This window comes from Protopterus annectens, chromosome 11.part0 (genome assembly GCF_019279795.1).
Source record: "Protopterus annectens isolate FY-2018-M chromosome 11.part0, PAN1.0, whole genome shotgun sequence".
Classification (NCBI taxonomy): Eukaryota; Metazoa; Chordata; order Ceratodontiformes; family Protopteridae; genus Protopterus; species Protopterus annectens.
The window spans coordinates 100,892,369-100,918,509 of record NC_056745.1 but is presented as its reverse complement, the minus strand read 5'-3'; the positions used below and the strand labels follow the sequence as shown (position 1 = coordinate 100,918,509).

Sequence of the window (26,141 nt, the reverse complement as noted above, 5' to 3'; positions counted from 1 at the left end):
GGGTAGCCCATTTAACATCGGGATGCCAGATTTGCGCAGCCTTTTACCCCCAGGCTCTGAGGGACAGGAGGAACAAGCTAATCCTGGCGGGACTCTTGCCCATGGATTCTTCTTCCTCCTCTCACTCAGTGGCGCCAGTCGTGGCTGCGACTGCCCAGTGTTCAGCTCCCCCTTCCCTGGCTGGGACTCAACCTCCTGCTGTTTCCCAGGGAGAGGGGAACTCTTCTAAGAAAGAGAAGAGGCATAGAGAGAAGGAGAAAGAGAGAGATAGACATAAAAGTCACAAGTGGCGGGCCAAATCAGTCCCTTTGGCAACGCGGGCTAAACTGATCTGTTCCCCCATGAGGATTTCCAGGTCTTCCCCCTCTCGGCTCTGCTTTCTACGCTTCTCTCCGGATCCAGAGGAGAAGTCCCGGTCACCTTCGAGGTCATCTAGGCGGTCTTCCCGGCCTGCCTCTGCGACTTCTTCTAGATCTACTAGGAGTCTTTCCAACTCGGATATGGACTGGATGATGTGTCGATTCCTGCAGGCCCAGATGCAGATGGAAGTGCTCCTGCCCCCCCCCCCCAGGGGGGGGGGGAGCTCAGCCCCTTTCTTTGCACCCATCGCTCCTTCTCCGATCCACTATCGGGTTTCGGAGCCGTTGGATCCCAGTAGTCTCAGAGCCGGAGAGTTGGCGCCGATAGTAGTTGCTACTTCGACACCGGCCTTACCCTCGAGTTTATTGGGTCATCTTTTGGACCCGAGCTTCGGATCCGCAGAGGTGTGTGTCTTCGGCTCTGTTGTGGTCGGAGCACACTTCCCTTTTGGGTCCGATCGCGTCGGCTCGCGCTGGTCCTCACATCGGAGCTGAGGGCACTGCTCTCGGAGCCGGGGAAGAGTGGTTCACCTTCGGCCTTCGACATGGTGGAGAGGGTGCTGTCGAAGAGTTCAAAGTCCCTGGTTCGTGCTAGGGATCCACCCTTCATTCCGTCGCATATGGGCCTGTCTTCCATTGTCTGGCTCTAGGGAAAGCCTGCGTCTGCACCCCAGTTAGTTCCTGTAGAGGAACATGACCCTGTTGGTGAGCCCTCCTCGGACAGTCCCGCCGAGGAGGTCCCTCACAAACAAAAGTGTAAGAGGAGGCACTTGGACTCCCCCGAGTCCCTCACGGAGGACATGGACTTAGAGGAAGGGGAAGGTTCCCCCAGGTCACCCCCAAGGATGTCTCCTTTGGAGACATTATGGAGATGCTGCGCATTAGAGGGGGGTGGTCAGCCCAGAAACCTTCCTCGGATGAGTCTGTGTTTCTGGAGGTGTTTGATGCAGGCCCGTCTACCTCTTGGGTGTCCCCTCCGGCCTACCCCCTGTTAGACCTGATTACTACCAGGGCATGGAAGGAGCCGGACACTGTGGAGCCAATCCCTAGGAGACCAGATAAAATCCTTAGTCCCCCCGCAGACAAGCCGGCGTGGAATAAAGGTTCCCCGGTAGATGCCATGGTGGTGGCTGCTGCCACCAAGAAGGAACTAGCACAAGAAAGTTCCTCGGTCCATCCTCCTGATAAGGAGTCTCGGACGATGGATCGCATTGGAAAGCGGATGTTTGCATCAGCCACCTTTTCCATAAGGGCGCTGAATTACCTGGCACACATCATATGACAAAAATATGTAAATATACCTATGAGATTAGAAACATCCAAAAAGCAAAAACATTTCAGAACAGGGAATTAAGCTGTAGACAGAGTATCACTCAGAGGTACTGTTATGAACTACTTGTTGTGCAGTGAAAGTTGCAGGTGCACAGACTAGACTTCCTGTGTAAGCTATTCCACAATAATTTACTTCTACAGAAGGCTGGGGAATTAAAACTTATTGTGAAGTTAACAATAGATGTTAAGTTGTCAATCTCGCCTTCATTCTTGCTGGATGGGTTCGGAGCCGACCCTCGGCTCCGACTCGGCCTATACTAAAGCTCAAGAGCTATTTATACCGGCTCGAGGCTACCCTATATCCCACAATGCTAGGCACTAACTACCCAGATCTCGTTTGCCGCTTACAGCTGCGAGGTGCATTTATTACCGGCTCTACAGGTTAGATATTATAATTCTTAAATTTCTATCTTTTAGTCAGATTTTCAGTTAGTTTTAGTTAGCGACCATCCCATTAGCTTCCCTTCATATCTAATCCCCCTTCCGGTCCCTTTTAATCCTATATCCTGACCCCCTTTGGTTATAAGGTTAGGCCTTTGGGCCTATTCTGCTTTCTTTAACTTGTCAGTTTAATTTTTGTGTGACTGACTTAGCTTCTTTTTAAAGGGTGTCTGTGTGTGTGTGTATATTTTTTGTACCTTTTAGGATGACTAAAGACACCAGGGTCTCAGGCTTCAAGAAGTGTGACTCGTGCTGTCAGAAAATGTCGCTGACAGACGGTCGCACTTCTTGTGTTTATTGCCTGGGCCCTCTGCACCTGCAGGACTCTTGTTTGGTCTGTCATGCGTTCAGTCCAAGAGTCCTGCAGGAACGCAGAAATAAGTTAATTTTGAGGGGCTTGTTAAAGCCTGAAGGTTCCCCGACCAAGTCATCGTTGGGGAAGCCTTCGAAGCCATCTAAGCCATCGGCTCCGAGTTCAGAGCCTTCGACTGGTGGTGCTCTGACTGCTGTTACATCGGCTCCGGGTGGAGCCGATGTTTCCAAGACACAGTCTTCCTCATCAGCTCTGGCTGGAGTCGACGTTCCTCAAATTCAGGCTTCTACATCAGCTCGAGCCGGAGCCGATGAATCTAGGACTCAGTCGGCGCCGATAGTGGTGTCGGTGCCATCTACTAGCCGTAAACGGTCCAGATCTCCATCCTTGGAATCTGTTCACTCAGCTCCGAGGTCAGCCTTACTCTCGGAGCGGAGCCATCGAACCCATTCCTCCAGGTCTTCCAGGCTCTCGGACCATGACCTCGAGAGGGCGGTTAGTAATCTTCTAAAGTCTCAGGCACTAGCCCAAATGTTCCATAGCCCTTCTCAACAGACAGTGGCTATACCCACCCCATCTTCGATTCCTCCTCCGACTCTTCCTCTGAGTTCGGAGCCGGAGCTCGTGGGAGCTGTGGCCGTTGACACGTCGGAGCCGATACCTCACCTTTCGGCTCCGTCGTCAGCTCCGGTCTCTTCTATGGTCCCATCTTTGGAGGGATCTGGGCGCATGGACTTCCTCATCGGCTCCAAGGGGGCGAGTGGCATCGGACCCTTGTCTGACCCCGTTCTCCCTCTCGGAGCTTCGGCGCTGGTAAGTTCGGCCCCGACATCAGCTTCGGAGCCACCCCTCTCGGTGCCGGGAGGGGTCCTTATCTCTTCGGAGCGGGGACCTTCTACCCTGCCTGATAGGGGCACATTCGAAGTCATGAGGAGCTTGCTGGCCCCTGTGCCTGCTCCATGGTCGGCTCCCTCAGCTCATCCCTCTGTAGTGCCTGCTGCGGTCTCTACCCAGCCTCTCATTCCTGACCGTAGAGATCTAGCGCCTCAGGTTTCCCCATTGGGAATATCCTCCTCTTCCGAGGTTTCCCCTGATCCATCAGGGGAACCCCCTCGGAAGAGGAAATGTAAGAGGAAGCATGTGGACTCCCCTGAGTCCATTACATCGGATACCAACTTGGATGAGTCGGAAGGGTCCCCATGGTCCCCCTCTGAGGATGTCTCCTTTTCAGACATCCTTGAGATCTTGAAGCAGAGGGGGAACTGGTCTACCCTTAATCCTTCCGAGGACGAGTCGGTTTACCTAGAGGCATTTGGCTCTCGCCCTTCCACCTCCTGGGTGTCTCCGCCCTTTGACCCCCTCATGCAAGTGGTGGCGCGAAAGGCGTGGACAGCCCCTGATATGATGGAACCTACCCCACGGAGGCCTTCAAAATTCATAACAGTCCCTTCGGACAAACACTTTTTAGCCAAGGGTGTCCCGGTTGACGCCATGGTGGTGGCTGCAGCCACTAAGAAGGAACTGGCTGATCCTTCAGTACCTGTCCATCCTCCTAACAAGGAGTCTAGGACTATGGATAGGTACGGCAAGCGGATGTTTTCTTCAGCGACCTTTGTCATGCAGTCGCTGAATTATCTGTGCCACTTCACCCGCCTTCAAAGAGACATGCTCAAAGAAGTGGGTGAGGTCTTACAGGATCCAACAGCTGCGGGGTCTCAGAACAAAATAAACTCCCAGCTGGCAACCCTGAGTTCCATTGTGAACTCCTCCATGCAGCTTATTTCCTATGCGGCCGATGGGGCGAGTAGGGCTGCAGGCACAGGTGTGGCCTTACGGTGTCACACCTGGATGCGGCTTTGTAACTTTGCAGACCCCTTCAAGGTGTCCTTCACTAATTCCCCCTTTGACGGTTCAGCTTTGTTTGGACCTCAGGTGAAGGATACTTTGACCCGATGCGAGCAAGAAGGCAAGACTCTCTCTGCTGTGGGAGTCTGTTTTTCCACCCCGTCTAGACCATACCCTAAGGGTCAGAAGGGTGGGAAAATGTGGTTCCGCAAACCACAAGAGTTTGTGCCTGACGCAAGAGGTCATTTCCCCTCTAGAGGCAGGGGGGGGACAATAATAGACGCCGCCCTAGGGGCAGAGGAGGCCCGCAAAATCAGGGTAGCAGAGAGTCTGTTTCTGACAAACCCTTCCAGCATCCCTGATTAGCTGCCTGACTGTCCGCTTTTGGAGGCAATCGGGGGAAGGTTATCACTGTACCCAGAAGCCTGGCTTTCACTCACCCAAGACAAATGGGTACAGTCAATTATATCCGAGGGTTACAAAATCCCTTTTATCCACACCCCAACTCAGCCAAAAGGACCCCTCCCAAACGTTCCACCCAGTCTAAGGGATCAAGCAGTACTAGAAATATCAAAACTGCTAACAAAAAGAGCCATCCAGCCAGTCCCAGTAGACCAACAAGGATCTGGAATCTACTCCAAGTTCTTTTTGGTACCATAAAAGACAGGGGGCTGGAGACCAATATTGGATCTCAGCAGACTAAACAAGTCTGTAAGAAGAACGAAGTTCCGGATGGTCACGCTACAGTCCATTCTACCCTTTCTGGGTCAGGACGATTGGATGTGCTCAGTAGACCTTCAGGATGCGTACTACCACATCAAGATGCACAGGCGCTCCAGGAGGTTTCTCCGCTTCCGGCTGGGAGCCAGTCATTATCAGTTCGGAGCCCTGCCCTTTGGTCTCACTACAGCCCCCCGAGTGTTCACCAAATGCATGGCAGCAATTACGGCTCATCTGAGGCATCAAGGATTCCAGGTGTTTCCATACCTAGACGACTGGCTCCTCACTGCCACCACCAGGCGTCAGCTTCTCCTCTCCAGAGATTACACCATTCATACTTGCAAAGGGCTAGGTATCTCCATAAATTTCGAAAAGTCTGCCTTGTTGCCTTGTCAGTCTATTACCTTCATAGGCGCCACATTGGACACAGTTCGGCTCTCCACTAAACTAACTGATCAAAGAGTTCTAGATATTCGCAGGCATGTTCACATCCATCTTCAGAACAATAAAATCCAGGCCAGGTTTGTCCTGATGGTATTAGGTCTCATGGCGGCAGCCATTACTCTACTTCCCCTAGCTCGCTTTCATATGCGCATCCTTCAGTGGATGCTTTTTTTCCCAGTGGTCCTTTCAACAGCTTCCAATGTCACACAACATTTTAATAACCCTGTCTTGCAAGAAACACCTTTCTTGGTGGATGGTCTCCCCTCAAGTCCTTCAGGGCAGACCATTTGTTCCTTCTCCCCCGGTCGCCATGGTGACAACGGATGTCTCCCTGATCGGGGGGGGGGGGCATTTTCAGGGCAGGACAGTCCAGAGCACATGGCAACCTTTCGAGTTCCACCTGCACATAAATGTCTTGGAGATGAGAGCAGTACTTTTAGCGTTGCAAGCCCTTCAGGACTCTCTTCCCATCGGGACTATTGCAGTTCAGACGGACAATATGTCCGTAGTGTGGTACATCAACAAGCAGGGTGGAACCAAGTCCTATCCCTTATGTCGAGAGGCACTCAGACTATGGCAGTGGGCCATCTCCTCTCAGCGGTTTCTGATAGCAACGCACATCCCCGGGAAGTCCAACATCATAGCGGACAGGTTGAGCAGAGCCATTCTCATGCCACACGAGTGGTCTCTCAAACAAGCAGTAGTGGAAGAAATTTTTCAGAAATGGGGTCGACCTTGCTGCGATCTTTTTGCAACACCTCAAAACAGCAAGTGCCATGACTTCTTCACTCTCTTCCCGGCCACTCCCCCCCCCCCCCAGAGACGCTCTAGTCCACGATTGGCCCTGGGGACTTCTGTATGCCTTTCCCCTTTTCCATTAATCACTCAATTGATTCAGAAAGCTACCGCCGTGAGAGCCACCATGATCCTCATTGCTCCTTACTAGCCTCGACAGATATGGTTTCCGTTCCTGCATCATTACCTCTTGGGGCAGCCCTGGCATCTGGACCCAGTGCCAGATCTCTTGACCCATCAGTCGGGACAGGTGCACCACTCCCTCCAATCTCTCAACCTCATAGCTTGGTTGCTCCAGTTCCAACCCTAGCCAGGCTTCCCCTTATTTCCCATTCTGTGCGTGACATACTTATAGTTTCCCTAAAGTCATCTACCAGAAGGATTTATGCCAGCAAGTGGAAGCGTTTTTCCTTCTGGGCAGGAGCTAGAAATATGGATCGTTTTACTGCCCCTATCCAATCAGTCCTAGACTTCCTAGCCGAACTTTTTCACTCAGGGTCTTCTTCCTCCACCGTCAGAGTACAGTTAGCGGCTATTTCAAACTTTCATGTAGGCTTTTTGGACTCCAGCATCATGTCCCATAAGCTTTGTAAAACCTTTCTTAAAGGTATCTTTTTGCTTAAGCCCCCAATCAGAGACCCCCCACCTCAGTGGGACTTAAATTTGGTTCTAACTTCCTTGATTCTTCCCCCCTTTGAACCTGCGGCTTCCTGCTCCTTGAAATTGCTCTCTTGGAAGACTCTTTTTCTAGTCGCCATAACATCTGTGAGAAGAGCATCAGAACTTCATGCCCTTTGCATTCGTCCACCTTATCTAGTTTTCCATAAAGACAGAGTGTCCCTCAGGACTAACCCGTCCTTTTTACCCAAGATTTCTTCTGAGGCGAACCTAAACCAGACTATTGATCTCCCAGTTTTCTTCCCCAACTACTCCAACAGAGTGGAACAAAAGCTGCATTTTCTGGACGTTCATCGTCAGCTCCGTTACTATCTGGATAGAACCAAGCAGGCTAGGAAATCTGAACAGCTCTTCCTGTCTTATGCAGCAGGGAAGAAAGGCCTTCCAGTTTCCAAAGTAACCCTTTCTAGATGGCTGGCCTCTGTGATTACTTTCATCTATGACCTCAGACGCCAAAAGCTGCCGTCAAGGCGCAGGGCTCACTCAACTAGAGCATTAGCCACGTCAGTAGCTTTTCAGGATAGATTACCAATAGATTCCATTTGTGCGGCAGCCACATGGGCCTCTCCTCATACCTTTATCTCTCATTACAAATTAGACATGGCCTCCCGAAGCCGGGCTAATTTTGGTTCCACCGTTCTCAAGAGTCTGTTCCGATGAGCCACCCAGGGTAAAGGTGCTAGGGACGCGGTGCCATCCAGCAAGAATGAAGGCAAGATTGACAACTTAACATTGAGAAGTTATGTACTTACCATAACGTTCCATGTTAGTTGTCTTCTTCTCGCCTTCTTTCTTGCGTCCCACCCTCCATCCCCCTAGCCTGGACAGACCTAAGGATCCTTGGGGATCTTCTTCCTGCCTCAGTATTAACCCCCTTTGGCTATCCTTACTAGTAGCTATAGGTCTAGGTTACTTACGAGTGAGGTTTCCTCTTCTCCTTATTTTGGAGATCAGAACTGCTATGGTTTCAGCTATCAAACGAGATCTGGGTAGTTAGCGCCTAGCATTGTGGGATATAGGGTAGCCTCGAGCCGGTATAAATAGCTCTTGAGCTTTAGTATAGGCCGAGTCGGAGCCGAGGGTCGGCTCTGAACCCATCCAGCAAGAAAGAAGGTGAAAAGAAGACAACTAACATGGAACGTTATGGTAGGTACATAACTTCTCATTATAATAGACACAATGCAATTGTAAAGGCAATAGGAGTTACAGAATCAAAACAGATTCATAGGTTCATAGGTTGGTACTAGGCTGTCGGCCCTAGGGCCTATACAAGCCTAGCCATAACAATTCCCTGGCTATTTCTTCCCACACTATTTACTTCCCTGGACCCCTGTCTAGCAGGGCGATTGACATGATCCCTGGGGTGAATTTCCTTTCTCCCATCCAGTCATCAAGGTTCCTTTTGAAGAGGGCCAAAGAGGTGCTCTGCTTGACATGTATGGGCAGTCTATTCCAGAGTCTGGGGAGTCTCTGGGTCAGGAACCTATCCCTCCAGCATGTTTTGTTTATTGTGATGACAAGGTTTAGATCCCTGGAGCATGTGGCTCTGAGGAATTGGGATTTCTTTAAGTGTAGCATGTCCAACAGCTCTGGGTTTGACATGGCCTTGTATGTTAAGCAGAGATCGCCTCAGAGTAGATGATATGTGACAGAGTATAGCTGGAGTTTTTTAAGGCGGTCAGCATAGGGCATCTACTTTAAGACTGTGATTCTTTTAGTGAGGTATTTCTGTGGCCTTTCCAGTTGTTGCAGATATCTTGAGAGGTACATACCAAATGGGGCATTGTATTCTATAATGGGCCTAATGAGGGATGAGTACAGTGAGACAATGACCTCCTTTTTTCTGGATGAAAAGCTCTTAGTGATGAGGTGTGCCACATAGAAGGATTTCCTGACTGATTCTACTTCAAGAGAATCTGGAGTTTGTATGTTATGTAGGAATATGTGAACTCTATCCCCAATAAATAAGTAAACAAAACATATAAATGCCCTTATGTGCCAACAAATTCCATGTTTCTATATTACTGTGCAAAGAAACTTTTTAAAGCCAATAATTCTGCAAGATAGGAGTTTTGGATCCACCATATTATAAATGCATTGCTGGCAAATTACTAAACACCTTTAAATGGGGTTTAGAAAAGTATTTGATGCTCTCAGATATAAAGGAATTTTCATCATTATATGTGAGAGAAGTCATTTTGTTTAGCTATAAGATTTTGTGTACTGTCAAAATTGTGTACTTACAGTTGATTTATTACTTTTATTGTTAGTACAACAAGCATCTGTTTGTGCATATTGGCCAGTCAAGCCCAGTATACAGTGATCCCTACCTGGAAGCTGTAGACATTCGGCAGATTTATGACAAGTTCCCTGAAAAACAAGGAGGATTAAAGGAGCTGTTTGAAAAGGGATCTACAGATGCCTTCTTCCTAGTAAAATTCTGGGTATGTGTGCACATTGTCTAATATGATGTATTTAAGTGTAGGTCATTGTTTTTGCAACTTTATCTACAGTATAAGACTTTCACACTTAATAAAGATGTACTGTTGTGCTGCCATAGTCATTGTAAATGCTTTGTTGTAATGGCTGTAAAGTTGTGTTTGCTGCAAATGAAAATAAATGCATGGAGTTTAATATACGTAAGTTCTCTAACCTTTGAAGAGAGCAGTTCAGTGTTACATCAATTTTATATATTTTTTTCTCCCTGCTTTCTCCTGTCCATCAAATCCCATCATCCTGTGATAACCAGTCCTAGTCATCATGCATACAGCTATTAGAGTTTTTCTTTTTATGGTCATAACCCTGTACTTGGTGGCTGATGTAGACACTAACATCACATGGAGACACTGACCTATGTTCTGTCCATGGCAAGTGTATGCTTCCACACCAATGTAACTGAGAGCTGCCATCACTTGCTTGAGATCACAAAGCCCACAGCTCCTAGTCTTATGGCCATTGTGAACATGCAAACCTCCACAAGCATGAGAGCAACTGACTGACTTAAAGAACCCTCTTCCTCCCCCATGGTGAGAAAGCTGTCATACGCAGCACACTCCCATCCTACCCTACCCAACTTTTCTAACTCCTGATTGCCTTTGTTCCATTTGCTTTCACCCTGGTAGCTTTTTATATAAGGCTGATCTGTCCAGTTCTAACTCCATTATGTTTTGATGTCATAGCATCTGAAATCAGTTACCTTGGAAACAGTAGTCATGTAATGGCACATTGAACTACATGAAGACAGTTGCTTTTCTGATTAAATCATTGAATTACATTAGGACAGTTGCTTTTCTGATTAAATCATGAAGTACCTTCAGGCAATGTTCTTATTTTGACTTTATCATTGATAATCAGATTAGATATTTACGGAGTGTCATATCTAAACTAACTGCTGTGGATGAAATATATTGTCCAATCAAGGCAGTCTGTCCATCCCTCCTTAAATAAAAAATTACAAATCTCAAGAAGATGAACAGTTAAAAGAAGCTGAAGGATTTAAAAGGGTTATTTAATGTCAAGAGTTGTTCTACTACATTGTGTTACCAATGCCAGAATTCAGAGATCTGTCATTGGGATTGCCCTGTCAGTTTGATTGTAGACTGATGATAGTGAATGTCGCCATTGATTTAAAAGTGATGGTTCTCTTATTTTTTCCTTACCATTAGATATCCTTTGAGTTGCACCAGCCTAAATGACTGATGTGAAAGGGTCATATGGCAGTTGCTCATAGACGTTTTGGACTATGTAAAGAGACTTTTGATGCAGAGATGTTTAGCATAGCTGCAGACGATTATTGCATTGGTGGTCAACTGGCTTTAGTTCAAAAATTTAAAATGGTGGTGCATTGCATTTTGTGATCCATTTGAGTGCTTTACTACAGTTTTTGCCCTTTTCTCCACTGTGGTGCAACCATGGAATTGGTGTATATAATTTATAAGGTGCAGGACGGCTTGCCCCCTGCAAAAAAGATTTTGTTGTGTTTTTTGCATATTTTTGGTTCTCTGTTTTCAATGTTAAATTTTTGATAAATGGTGAGTCGAAAAGCTGTTATTTGATGAGTTGTGGATGAACTGAGGTGTTTGCCTGTTCCAAGTACATATGAACATCACTGTTAATCAGGACTGCCAAAACAACTGACACATATGTAGACTATGTAGACAATGTTCTGTTACAAGTCAGATGCTGAATAACGTGGATACTGATGAAGTTTCATTACTGTAGTACAAATTACGACGTGCAGTATTTTTCATGTAGATGATCCAGTGCTAATTAAATTTAGTTGTATTACATTGGAGTGTATCAGTCAGTATCAGCCTTGAGGAATACAGTGCATATAAGTACAAAAATACATAGCTGCAGAAGTAGTCATTCCCTTATACTCAGCATTGAACAGACCGAATATTTGGTAAAGCTCCCACTTTGGGATGTATTTCACTCAATATATAAATTAGAAAGACCGCAGAGGTTCATAACCAGAAAGATTGCGGGCTTAAAGTTCCTGAGTTATCCTTTATTCAGTGTCCTGTAGAGCTTTGAGTGGAGATCTCTGCTTTGCTTATCATGCCATTAGATACCCGGTTGTCCTGGACCTTCTGTATCTCCACAAGTCCAGTACCTCCAGCAGTACTAGAACCACGGTCTGAAATCTTAACCAAAAGATAAGTAAAACATTGTGGAGGGGCAGATTAATAACACAGTACCTCCTAAGCCTCTGGAATAAACTTTCCCTACATGTTAAGCTGTGTGATTCACTATCTTCTTTAAAAATAACCATGATGACTGTATTAGTATCTACAAACTTATTCTGGGAGTGACTGGTATCACCCTCTTTTGTGATCAGTCAAGGTCTGACTGGTAAATTGTGATACATAGTGTACTGACCAATTAACAGAGTGATCATCTGAAGAGAACCCTTTTAAGTATGCCACTGCAAAAGAAATGACTGACCTGTAAGAAGTAATATTACCTTTGTTTTAACAACAAGACTGTTCACATTAGGGACAATTCCACACTGATTACATCACAGATCCAAGTATTATTATTCATTTTTCTACAATCAGTAAGTGTCAGTGAATTGCACTGAAGGGCCTGCCTAAATAACACTATTGTAACTGATACAGCTAGCAGAGGTGGAGCTGTGCATTGGAACATAGGCATAAAATGGGTGAAATTCAGCAAATAGCTGCCAGGCTATAAGGTATCCCCAACTATTCCCGACTCAGTTCTAAGATGTCATGGTTTCACTAACTACTTTTAAGGATGCAGTCAGTGAATTCAAAACAAATATCAACTATGTACAAATGCAGCTTCTGACCAGAATGATCTATTGTTTTCCTTCATCTATTTTATCGGAACCTTTCCAATTATTCTATCTATGCATGCTTGGGTGCTCTCCTATCCCAAGATGAACCGCTTAGGATTCATAAGCTGTATAATTAATCAGATTATAAGGGATTTGTGACCTGTCCCAAGATGAACCACTTGGGATTCATAAGCTATTTAATTAATCTGATTGTAAGGGATTTGTGAAATTAAGCAGTGTGAGTGGAAATGTGTTATTTTAAGCTTTCTTTTCCACTAAAAAAAATATTGCTTTTGTATTTTTTGATTTTTAAATGTCACATTTTTTATTATTCTTTTCTGTTATCATCTTTGTTGAAAGAAAATTGCCTCCATGGACTTCTGTTCTGCACTAAATGGTGGCCAAATACTATAAATTTTATCTGATTTGTACATTATTAAATAACCGTTTCTAAAGTGTAGAGGCCGAAACTGTATGGTCTAGCCATTTAAGGCATTTCTGAATGTGGTGTACTCTGATTATGTGCTCACTTCCAGCTACATTATACACATAGTCTGGTTTTAGTAATTTATCTGATGTTGTTAATCTTCATTCCATTCATCACTGAGGGGGTTCGGTTCCAAGCCCTCGGAACTAAGTCAGCCTTATACCAAAGCTCGTGCCAGCCAAAAACTTTCGAGGTAAGATTTTACCTATAATCCCCTTCTCCCTGTTAAATCAGATCTCGTTTGCTGGGTTGCCATAAAGCCGCGTTCAAGCCAGCTCTCAGCTAAGTCTCTGATATTTTAGAAATATTTTGATAACTTGATATTGCTAATATCTCTAAATCATTTAGTGTGCTTCTAGATAGTGTGTTACTTCCTGCATCTGTGTATCGCTAGTCTTTTCCCATACTTTCCTGTCAACTACCTGTTGGTAATCTTTGTACCATCGCTGGTACTCTCCTTCTCTCTACCTGCTGTGGTAATTCCTTTATACCATCATTGGTATTTTCTCTCTCTTCCTCTAGCTAGCTATAGTTGTGGTAATCTGTTGGTTTCTTGTCGTGTATTTCCTGTTTTGCTGGTGTTGACATGTCTGATAAAAAGGGCACTTCAGACTTCAAAGAATGCCAGAAGTGTGGGAGAAAAATGCCTAATAGTGACCTTCATGATGATTGTGTTTACTACTTGGGGGTGCCTCATCTCTCGGTACTACCCCCTTGCTCCTTCTGTCTAGGGTTTAGCTCTCGTACCCTCAATGAGCATAAAAATAAATTGATTTTGAAGGGCCTTCTCAGATTGCCCTTCTCAGAGGCTCTCTCCATGTTGGAGGGGTTCACACCCTCCTAGAAAGGAGAAAAAGAGGCCACATTCTGTTCCCTCTTCACCCTCTGGTGAGAAGGAAAGGACACCAAAACCAAAAATTCCAAAGCTTTCTGCACTGGAGCAAAAGTCTTCGCCTATGGCACCATCTTCATTGCCGTCTATATCTGGAGAGTCAACGCCGACCCCTTCTGCACTGACAATGTCTATGGCACTGAATGTGACTGAAGCAAAAATTTTGACCTCGACCCTGATTACAACTCTGAGCCCTTCCATGGCTCCGATAACTCAGACTTACATTGCTGCTCCTATCATCTCAAAAATGGAGATGGTGGTGCCATTAGACATACAGGCACAGACCCGATATTCCCAGTCTGTGGACCCCTTCTTGGGACAGGCTTATAGCCGCTTTTTAGAATGTCTAGAGTCCCCTTTGGGGATATCCACTAGATCTACCAGGAGTCTCTCCAAACTTGATGTGGTGCAGCTTGTGGACCAGCTGCTGACAGCCAGCAGAATTCCTTCTGATTCTAAACCCCAATCCCTTCTAGGACTTGGGTTTTCTGCTTCACGGACTCCATCTTACTCTCCTTTTTCATCCTCCTTGCAGGTTCCAAGGTTCTCTGCACCGACACCTCTCTCGGCACCCTCGGCTTCTGTGCTGATAGTGGGGCTCACTTCAGCCCCAGAGCCAACCCTTTGGCCTTCGGTTCCGTTGGAACCCGGTCTTCCTCAGGCCTGCGATTCGGCTGCGGGCTCCTCAGTTCAGAGTTCGGTGCCGGCTTTTTCTACGGTGCCATCCACGGCTCCAGGAACCCTGTCGGTACATATCCAGAATGAGGCTCCCCTCCTGGGAGCAGGCTCAGTGGAGCAGGGTGTGACCCTGGTTCCGAGGTTGTATTTCTCAGTTCTGGGCTCCCATCCCTCTTCGGACAACCCTGCTGTCTAGGTGATGGAGAGGGCTCTTGCCTCCATGAGCAAGCCTTCACCATCGGAACCCCCATGTCCTTCTCCTCTGCTGCAGCTGTCAGAGGCCACCATCCCGGATCTAGCACAGGAGCTGCAGGAGACCATATTGCAGGGTGCCCTTTCTTCCAGGTCCTCTTCAGAAGCTCCCACTGTGGAGGTTCCTAGGAAGAAATCATGTAAGTGGAAGCATGTGGACTCCCCTGAGGAGTCCCTCACCGAGGACACGGATTACGATGAAGGGGAAGGCTCCCCATAATCACCCCCTGAAGATGTCTCCTTTGAAGACATCGTGAACATCTTGAAATAGAGGGGTGATTGGAAGCCCAAAAACCCTTCCTTGGAGGAATCCGTTTTCCTGCAGGCCTTTTGTACTCGACCATCTGCCTCCTGAGTGACCCCGCCTGCAGACGAGTTGGTTCAGCTTGTGGTGCAGCACGCCTGGAAGAAACCTGATGCAGTTGAAGCAATCCCCAAGAGAACAGACAAGATCATATCTCCTCCTGAAGAACATTCTCATTGGTTGAAAGGTCTACCGGTAGATGCTATGGTGGCAGCAGCTACCAAAAAAAAGCATGCTGAGGAGAGCCACACTGTTCATCCACCTAACAAGGAGACTAAAAATTAGAAAAACGGCTAGCAGTAAAAACAATAAAAGGCACCCGGCAATAAATAAACGAATAATTTATTAGCGCTTTCGTTTAGTACACTCACCAAACTTCTTCAGATAACCTCCATATAAAATGCTACTTAATATATAGTAGAAAAATATATGACATCACAAATACAACCAATAAAATTGTTAGTCACCAGTTTAAAAAAATTTTTAAAAAATATATGTATATATTTAAATAACATTTGCTTCACAATATTTATAAATATCGAAATAGATAAATTAATACATAAATTCATTTAAACATTTCATCTATCCCTAGCTACCTCCTTGCCAGATATCATAGACTGTCCCACATTAAAATTCTAAATCTCTTGATTAAGAAACCAAAATACTCAGTGTACTCCCCCATCAAAGCTTACCTTGAACATAAGCATTCTACCTTAGTAGACGGGGACATCCACCCCAACCCAGGGCCCTTAACCACTTCATCTGATGAGGCAACCACTTCACTAAACTCTTCCCTACCACTACCAACCTCTAATCCAAATACTCTACTCATAGGTCACCTTAATATACGAAGTGTCAATAACAAAATCACCCATCTCCACTCCCTTCTTCAACATCACTCCTTTGATATTCTCTGAAACCTGGTTAAAACCCTTTACTAAAGATAATGTAATCTTACCTCCAGGTTATAACATCCTGAGACTTGACCGCAAAACTAAAAAAGGCGGAGGAGTTGCACTTCTATTCAAAACAGAACTTAGTGTAACATTAATACCCTATGATAACCCAGACAGTAATCAGACTGAACTTCTCATCTCGAAGCTGCAACTAAACCCTAAAAAGTCCATCTATATTATCTGTATATATCTACCTCCTGGAAATAATTCCACTACTATAGAAAATATCCTTAGTTGGCTCACCACCTCCTATCCACAAGAAACCATAATTCTTGGAGACCTCAATCTGGGCTGGTCCTCTTTAACTACTAATAACCCAGCTTCTCATATTAACCTCTATGGCTTTAGTCAAATAATAAACACCTCTACTAGGATCAATAAATCTAACAACAAAGAAAGCATTCTAGATTGGATACTCATTAACAAACCTCTACTTAAATATCAGTCTGGAACAGTACCTGATGACTTTAGTGATCACAATCTAACCTTTATTATTAGACAAAGAAATGCCTCTAACAATACACCTATCTATAGGACCCTACGTAATCTCAAATGTTTCAACCCTATTCAATTTAGAACTGAACTAAAGGCCTGCAATTGGAACCCACTAAAGACACTTCCCCTTGAAGAAGCTGTGCTATACTTCAACACCACATTCCTAACTATTCTAGATAATCATGCACCATCACGCTCCATCCGAATTAAATCTAAACCTGCCCCCTGGCTATCTAAAGATACAAGACAAAAAATGTTACTTAGAAACAAAGCTTGGAAAAAATGGCGAGCTAGCAAATGTTGCGTAGACCAACAGACCTTTAGACATCTAAGAAACTGTACCAAAAAAGCTATTTTCTCTGATAAAAGAAGTTATTATAGTAATCTCCAGCAAGCTAATCACAATAACCCTCAAAAATTCTGGACAACCCTAAACAGGCTTCTACACCCTGGACAGACTACCACTCCATCCCCTACCGGATCTGAAAAGAATTCCACCCTTGATACTGCCAACACTTTCAACTCTTTCTTTATTGACACTATTAATTCTTTGGCCTCGCACCTCTCTAGTGACAACACTAGTATCCCCAACCCTGCATCCTCCAAACTACCAACCTTTAGGCTACAACCCATCTCCACTGCCTTTATACAAAAATGTATTCACAAACTCAAACCATGCACCCCCTCAGCTGATCAACTCCCATCTGAATTCCTTCAAAAAGCAGCCTCTGAAATTGCTTATCCCATATCTATTCTCATTAACAGAACTGTAAATGAAGAAACCATACCTGACATCTGGAAAATCTCTCACATCATACCCTTACACAAAGGAGGTAACTCCTATGAATACTCCAATTATAGGCCCATAGCTCTCTTGTCCCCACTAGCAAAAATCATGGAAAAATGTGTTCATTATCAGTTAATGGACCACCTAATAAAAAACAACATTCTCACTCCCTGTCAACATGGCTTTAGGCCTTTTCATAGCACAACCACCGCTCTCCTCACCTTTACAGACCTTATTAACAAGAATCGTAATAATAACATCCTGTCTTCAGCTCTCTTCATTGACCTGTCTAAAGCCTTTGATATGGTCAACCACTCCATTCTCTTAAAAATTCTTGAATCTCTCTCCTTAGAATCTAAGGCTGTCCACTGGTTTAGTTCCTATCTTACAAACAGGAAACAAGCCGTTCTCTGGGATAACAAACTCTCATCCCTTCTCCCTATCTCACTTGGGGTCCCCCAAGGCTCTATTCTTGGACCACTTCTTTTCTCCCTCTTTATAAATGACTTACACACAGCTATTCCCCAGGCTACTTGTATACAATACGCTGATGATTCCACATTAATTTGCTCTGCTAAATCAATCTCTGAACTGCAAACTAATACTCAAGCTGTTTTCTCTAAAGTTGAAACTTGGTTCTCAAAACGCTGCCTACTCCTAAACGCTAAAAAAAACAAACTCTTACTCTTTAAGCCCACTACAAGATCCCCTACATTAGACTTTACTATCCTATCTAACAATGGAACTATTATATCACCTGACCCTAATACCAAACTGCTAGGCGTAACGATTGACAACAACCTTACCTTTGATTGTCATATCAATAATACCATTAAATCTGTAAACAGGAAACTCGGCTCTCTCTATAGAATTAAAACTTTCTTAACCTCCCAAGCCAAAGCTACTCTTGCCCACTCTCATCTTATTTCTACTCTTCTCTACCCCTCACCAATCTATACTAACCTCAAGAAAAATAATCTCTCTAAACTATCTTCCACGTACAATAATATAGCTAGATTTGTTACTGGTAAACCCTTCAGAACTCACCACTGTATGAATCTGCAGCAACTTAACTGGCTTGAACTGTCAAACATGTTGCTTCTTTCCCAACTGACATTTGTCCAAAGAGCATTCTACCAACCTCACAACACACCTATACTTTCCAACCTCTTAACCCCCTACTCTAATCTGAACTCCCTCCGTTCAGCAAGTAAGCTGCTAGTTACCTTAACCATATCTAATAACCTAGCAGGTGATTCCCTTTTCTCTAATACTATTGGAAAACACTGGAATCAACTGCCTACTGAACTTACTTCCATTGCATCTACTGTTCTGTTTAAACAAAAACTCAGAATTTACCTTAAAAGCCACTGGATGTGTCCCTGCTCTAATCCTGACTAAAGTAATATGCTTCAATTAATCCGTCTTTCTCTCCCTACTCTTCTCTCCCTCCTGCTTCCTCCCTTACCTTTCTTTCTCTATCCTCTTTAAACTCCTCCTCTTCATCTTTCCTCCTTACGGCTATGAATCTCTTTCGAACAAGTATTTGTCTGTTTATTTCTGCTCTCTCTCTATTGCTGCTTCTCTTGCCTTGATCTTATACTCTCTCTTCTTGGTATTAAAACATGTTAGTATGTTCATCATGATGTTACTTATTCCCTAGGAAGTTAATTGTCCTTTCCTTTCTTTTGATAACTTTCTTTCATTTCTCTTTCCCTGCTCTTACACTTTTCTTTTCTTGGTTTTAGAAATAAGTAATAATGTTTATTATGATATTTGTGCTCATAATGTATTTCCTTTTGTTTAAATGTGGAGCTTTTCTCCCCGGGCCTCTGCTGAAAATGGAAATATATCCAGTTGGACTAGCCCGGTCAACAAATGTAAAATAAAATAAAATAAATGGATAAATAAATAAGTACTATCCATCATATGCCTTCATTTTTAAAAAAACTATTAATAGAAATCGTATGATTTAATCCTGGGGGACTACTAGCATTTAAATAAATTTGCCACCAGGTTTCTTTGTTTTCTAATAATAGTTTTCATGGTTCCCCTCGAGGATCTTTTTCAACCTGATAGACAACAGAAAATTTTAAATTATTATGTGTGGGATGTGTGCAGGTGTGTTTAAATAGTGCATTTGTATCCTTGTTGTGGGAAATGTCATACATATGCCCGTATATTATTTGGGCTAGCTTACGCTCTGTCATGCCGACATAAAATGGTGGACATTTTGTGCAGCAGGCAATATACACTACCCCTTGTGTATAACAACTATATCTACCCTGAATTAAAATATGTTTGTTTCCTATTTTCAAGCTAGACCCACATATCCACATTGACTGCACATACCACAGGGAAACATTCTACCATTATTTTTATTTTTACCAACTGGTTGTCTTTCCAAAATATTTTTAAAATTTGGACCTCTCCTATATACAATATTGGGACTGATCCCTAACTTATTAGATAAACTTTCTTCCATAGTGATACTATTCCAGTTCTTTGTTAGAATGTCCATCATAATTTTGCTGTTGTCCTGAAAGGTGGTAACAAAGGGGCAAAAGGTCTCTCTTTTTTTGTCTTGTGGTCAATCCAAGTTGCTATTGGTAATGGTGTCATTAGTGTCCTGTATACTATTATCTCCACGTTCCATACCTAATATTGGCCTCTGCCTAAATTGATTCAACAATGGGGTGTACACAGCTTGTTTACACTTATTTATAACCTCATTATGAATCTGATTAACCATTCTTCTTGGATATCCTCTATTATAAAACATGTTAGATGTAAAAGTACATTCAACAATAAAATCATAATCTGAAACCATACGGGCAGCTCGGACAATCTGGTCCTTGACTACTCCCTATTTAACATGAGCAGGGTTGTTGCTAGAATAATGTAAATAGGTATTCAAAAATGTTGGTTTTTCTGAAGATGTTAGATTTTAAACCTTCTCCATTTTTTGAAATCAACACATCCAAATAAGCCACAATGTGAAATTGTTCGATCTCGCCGTTTGTTCTTACACACGGGTTCGGAGCCGATCCTTGGCTCCGAGTCGGCCACATCACCAGCTCAGCATATTCGAGAAAGCTCGAGGCACAGTTCTATCCCATGATCCTCCTGTGCTAACCCTCAGATCTAGTTTGCCGCTATCAGCAGATCGCATCGTGAGAGGCTCGGGCCAGTATTTTTTCATCTTTTTTGAAGATTGTAGTTGTCAAAAATAGTTTAAAGTAGTTAAAAAGTAGTTGTTAGTGTAATAGCTTATTACAGAGTGTGTTTTTTCTATAGTTAAAGTAGTTTATAGTAGTTCAGTAAATTCTTACCTTAGTTAAGGCCTTGTTAAAATTCTGTCAGGACTGACAGTAGGCTTTAAAATTGTTAATTTCTACTTTAAAAATTTTCTTCTCTTTTTATATATATTACAGATAAGAATTATTCTTACTTTTACAAGTGTTTGGAGTGTGTTATTATATTTACATACACATACATATATATATATATATATATATATATATATATATAAGTGTGTTGTTAGAATTTTGTATATTTAGGTTAGATACTATGTCTGAAAAAGCCAAGTCAGGCTTTAAAAGGTGTCAGTGTGGATAAAAGATGCCCATTACTGATAACCATTCTTCCTGCATCTACTGCCTTGGCCCTCTCCACTTGCAAGAAAACTGTTCCATCTGTCATTCCTTCAGTGGGAGGGTCATGCTAGAAAGGTGCAGGAAGTTGGTGGACAGAGGGTTATTAAAACCCGAATTTCAGGAGGCCCTAGACAAGGCTGAACAAGTGTCCATTTCTTCGAAGGGGTCCAAGTCTTCAAGAGTGTCGGAGCCTAAGTCCTCGGCTCCGAGCACCTCTTTTCAGATTCGGACACCGGCTCCAAAGACCTCGGGGTCGGGTGTTGAATGCTTATCTCTGATTGAGACTCAGGTTTTGGAGCCGGTATCGGAGGTACCACCGCCTTCAATCCTTCGCTCGGTGATGGCTTCGGCCCCTTCGACCCGTTCTTCGAGGCCGCTTTCCGACTCCGACGTGGACCAAGTGGTACAGAAGCTAATGGAGAACTCGGCTCTGTCCAAATTAATCGAAGTTTCGTCCCAATTGGTTTCGAAACTCGAGGCTGTTCCTGCCCCCAAGACAAATCCTCCGCCGAGACCTGTCGAGTCGTCGGAGCCAGAGATCGAAGAGCCGATGAGTGTAGAACCATCAGTGCCGAAGCCTCCAATAGTGCTATCGGCACCGTTGACCTCGACACCTTCAGAACCAGCCGGGGGGTCTCGGAGCCGACGATCTTTCCTAGGTTCCGGGGCAGACAGTCGAACCGAACTATCGGTTCCGACTCTCCCCCTCGGGGCCTTGGCTCAGATCAGCTCGGATCCATCCTCAGAGTCGGAGCCCGTGGTCCCGGTTCCGGGGAAACTACCAGCTTCTTCAGAACCGATGAGATCCTCGGGCCGGGGCAGAGGTGCCTTCGACATCATGAGGAAGGTCTTGTCTGAACAGACACATACGTCGTTGGCATCTTCTTCTCCTCCCCCAAAGGGTTGTGTTCTGCTTCTGTACCTTCGGCTCCTACCAAGCGTCCAGACCCAGTGCCTCAGCCAGCCCCAGAGGGCACCCCTGGTTCCTCGGATGCTTCCCCAGAAGCCCCCTCTGAGGATGTACTGAGGAAAAGATTGTGCAAGAGGAGGCACATTGATTCCCCACAGGAATCTTTGACCTCTGATACCGATTTGGATAAAGCAGAAGGGTCCCCACGGTCCCTTTCTGAAGATGTCTCCTTTGCTGACATCTTGGAAATCTTGAAACAGAGGGGAGACTGGCAGACCCTTACCCCTTCTGTAGATGAATCGGTATTGCTGAAGGCATTTAGGGCTCAACCTTCTACCTCCTGGGTGACCCCTCCCTTTGACGAACTTATGGACCTGATAGCAGGAAGGGCGTGGGAGACACCTGATACAGTGGAACCGGTCCCCCGCAGACCCAACAAGTATATCACGGCCCCTCAAGATAAAAGCTTTCTAACTAAAGGAGTGCCTGTGGATACTATGGTGGTGGCAGCAGCCACTAAAAAGGAAATGTCTGAATCATCTTCCTCTGTCCATCCTCCTAATAAGGATTCTAGGACGATGGACAGATATGGAAAGCGCGTCTTTAGTTCCTTGACGTTTTCCATGCGATCGCTAAACTACCTTACGCACTTCACGCGTCTACAGAGAGATCTCCTCAAGGAGCTGGGAGATACTCTCCAGGGCAATACAGATGCTGCTGTCTCCGAGAAAGTGACAGCACACCTTAACACCCTCAACTCCATAGTTAACTCGTCCATGAGGCTCATTTCATATGCAGCCGAAGGTTCAAGTAGGGCGGCAGCCTCAGCAATTGCTCTGAGGAGACAATCCTGGCTGCGCCTATGCTCCTTTGCGGAAGCCTTCAAGTCTTCTTTTGCTAACGCCTCTTTTGATGGTGCCTCACTGTTTGGTCCCAAAGTAAAGGAGACTCTCACTAGGTGCGAGCAAGAAGGGAAAACCCTGTCTGCCGTAGGGGTCTGTTTTTCCACCACATTTAGACCATACCCCAAAGGGCAAAGAGGCAGAAAAATGTGGTTCTGAAAGACTCAGGGATCCTTTCAGCCCACACAGAGTGATGCCTCCTCCAGAGGCAGAGGAGGGGGAAGAAATGGAAGATGCCGTCCAGGCGGCAGAGGGGGTCCGCAGAATCAGGGAGACAGAGATACGTTCTCTGGGAGGCCCTTTCAGCACTCCTGAGTGCATGCCCGGCTGTCCTACTCTGGAGGCAGTCGGGGGTCGTTTGGCTTTATAACCAGTGGCCTGGCTAAATCTTACATATGATTCCTGGGTAAAAAGCATAGTTTCATTTATAAAAATTCCACCTGCCCCCAAAAAGCTCCCAGATGTTCCACCAAGTCTGCGAGACCAGGCAGCCATAGAAATAAAAAGGCTGCTCAAAAACAGAGTCATCCAACCAGTCCCAGCGGACCAGAAAGGATCCGAAACTTATTCAAGATTATTTTTAGTTCCAAAGAAAACGGGACTGGAGGCCTGTTTTGGACCTCAGCAGACTCAACACTTTCGTGAAAAAGGAAAAGTTCTGGATGGTCACGCTACAGTCGATCCTTCCTTTCCTACAGGATGGCGACTGGATGTGCTCTATAGATCTCAAAGACGCGTACTACCATATCAAAATGGCCAGAGCGTCCAGAGATCACCTGCGCTTCCGGCTGGGAGCCAGTCACTTCCAGTTTCGTGCTCTGCCCTTTGGCCTCACCTCAGCCCCCAGGGTGTTCACCAAATGCATGGCAGTAGTAGCGTCTCACCTGAGACAAATGGGATTCCGAGTGTTTCCTTACCTAGAAGACTGGCTCCTGTCTGCCACCACAGAGTATCGTCTTGTGCAAGCCAGGGATTACACCATCAACCTTTGCTCCTCTCTGGGCATAACAGTCAATTTTGGAAAATCTGTCTTATCGCCCTCACAGCGTATCTCATTTATAGGGGCAGAGTTAGACACTTCCCTGGCTCGAATCAATCTCCCCACACTAAGAGCATCAGCCCTCAGAAATCAAATTTCTATCCTCCTGCAGAGCAAGAGAGTCCCCGCTCAACAAGTCTTGAGAGTACTAGGAATGATGGCAGCCGCTCTTATCGTAGTTCCCCTAGGCAGGATGCACATGAGGATCCTTTAATGGATGCTATTTGCTCAATGGTCGTACCTACAACTTCCACTATCTCACAAGATCTTAATCATGAACTCCTGCAAATGAGATCTCCTATGGTGGATGCACAGTCAGGACCTAACAATAGGCCGACCGTTTGTGTTGCCCAGTCCTATAGCTACTGTAACCACGGACACTTCCCTGATAGGGTGGGGGGGACTTTTTCAGGGCAGAACAGTCCAAGGTCAATGGTCCAACTTGGAGTACAACCTGCACATCAATGTCCTAGAGCTGAGAGCAGTGTTTCTTGCGTTGCAACACTTTCACAAGTTCTTGCCTCTGGGAACAGTGACAGTTCAGACGGACAACATGTCAGTAGTCTGGTGCATAAATAAACAAACAAGGAGGAACCAGGTATTATCCATTGTGCAGAGAGGCCCTCAGGATTTGGCAATGGGCTGTGTCTACCGGACGCTTTCTGATAGCAACGCACATCCCGGGGACATCCAACGTCATTGCGGACAGGTTGAGCAGAGCCATCCTGTTGCCTCATGAGTGGTCCCTCAAATCTCAAGTCGCAGAAAAGATTTTCCGCAGATGGGGCCAGCCTTGCTGTGACCTATTTGCATCCCCATTGAATGCCAAATGCAGAAGCTACTTTGCCCTACTACCCCCCCCCCGGGGGTGCCCCCAGGACGCACTTGTGCACGATTGGCCCCCGGGTCTCCTTTATGCTTTTCCCCCTGTTCCACTAATTCCCAAATTCTTGCAGAAAGCCAAACGTCTGGAAAGGACCATAATTCTGATAGCCCCATTCTGGCCTCGACAAATCTGGTTCCCCTTCCTTCAAACTCATCAGGTGGAGGAACCGTGGATTCTGGACCCAGTACCAGATCTGTTGACGCACTCATCGGGAATTCCTCACACATCTCTCAAGTCCCTCAAACTGACAGCTTGGCTGCTCCGTTTCCCATCTTAGCCAGGTCAGATCTATTGTCCCCTGCAGTACAACACATAATTGTATCTTCCCACAAGCCATCCACAAGGAAGCTATACAACAGCAAATGGAAACGCTTTGCGTACTGGGCCTTGCAGCAGGGGATAGATCCATCAGGGGCTCCAGTACACAAGATATTAGAGTTTCTTTCGACACTTTTTCATGAAGAAGCATCGACTTCCACGATAAGGGTACAACTTGCGGCTATATCTAATTTTCATGTTGGCCAGGGAGATTGTTCCCTCATGTCTCACAGACTTTGCAAAGCCTTTATGAAAGGTACCTTTCACCTCCATCCCCCCTTTCGTAGTCCAGTGGCCCCATGGAATCTTAACCTGATGTTATCACAGCTCATGTTGCCCCCATTCGAACCAGCCGCCACAACCCTTCTAAAACTTTTATCGTGGAAGACACTTTTTCTGGTTGCCATCACTTCCACCCGGAGAGTTTCAGAGTTGCAAGCATTATCTGTTCGGCCCCCATATATGATATTTCATCCAGATAGGGTAACATTGCACACCAATCCATCCTTCCTTCCAAAGATTTGTTCAGTCCAAAATATTAATCAATCGATTGAACTACCCAACTTCTTCAAAAATCACTCCACTAAGTTGGAATACATGCTGCACAAATTAGACGTCCACAGGCAGCTGAGATTTTACTTAGACAGGACGAAGGAATACAGAAAGTCAGATCAACTGTTTGTATCATATGCTGACTAAAGGAAGGGAAAGGTGGTAACAAAAGTTACTTTATCCAAATGGCTGTCAGACTGTATAAATTTCGTATATTCAGAATCAAAGCAACAACTCCCCTTTAAACCCAAGGCTCATTCTACGAGGGCGATTGCTACTTCCTTAGCCCATGCCGCCCACTTGTCATTAGATATAATTTGTGTGGCGGCAACTTGGGCGAAACCACATACTTTCATCGCTCACTACAAATTAGACAAAAACTCCAGAGACAGGGCGACGTTTGGTTCCACTGTTCTCAGGAATGTTCTCCCGTGAGCCACCCAGGATAAAGGAGCTAGGGACACTACCCGTGTGTAAGAACAAACAACGAGATAGAACAATTTCACATAAAGAAGTTATGTTCTTACCGTAACGTTCCATGTGAATTGTTCATCTCGCCTTTGTTCTTACATTCCCCCCCTCCATCCCCCATCCTGCGTTCTCGAAGAATGGGTAAGACTGCATTCGGATTCAGTCTTCTCTAGATATTGTTATTCTTGAGCTTCCTAGTGTACATCAGGGATGGCATCTTTTATCTTCTATTGATGACAAAGTTTCAGACAGTGTGGTTGCGTTTTTTTCTACGCGCTTAAGGTGCAATAACTACTGGAATTCTTCTGCTGTTAGCAAACTAGATCT

The 26,141-nt window shown here is 45.1% G+C and overlaps 1 protein-coding gene across 4 annotated transcripts in view; it reads left to right on the top strand.

Annotated features, from left to right (window-relative positions):
• The window catches only part of LOC122815190 (transcriptional enhancer factor TEF-3-like), a 2,337,692-nt gene that overhangs the window by 1,975,053 nt on the left and 336,498 nt on the right, over positions 1 to 26,141 (top strand). For all 4 annotated transcript variants that reach the window (XM_044087472.1, XM_044087473.1, XM_044087474.1 and 1 more), the window contains one exon: positions 9,198 to 9,371. In XM_044087472.1, the coding sequence (XP_043943407.1) occupies positions 9,198 to 9,371 (174 nt within the window). The remainder of the gene's footprint in view (positions 1 to 9,197; positions 9,372 to 26,141) is intronic.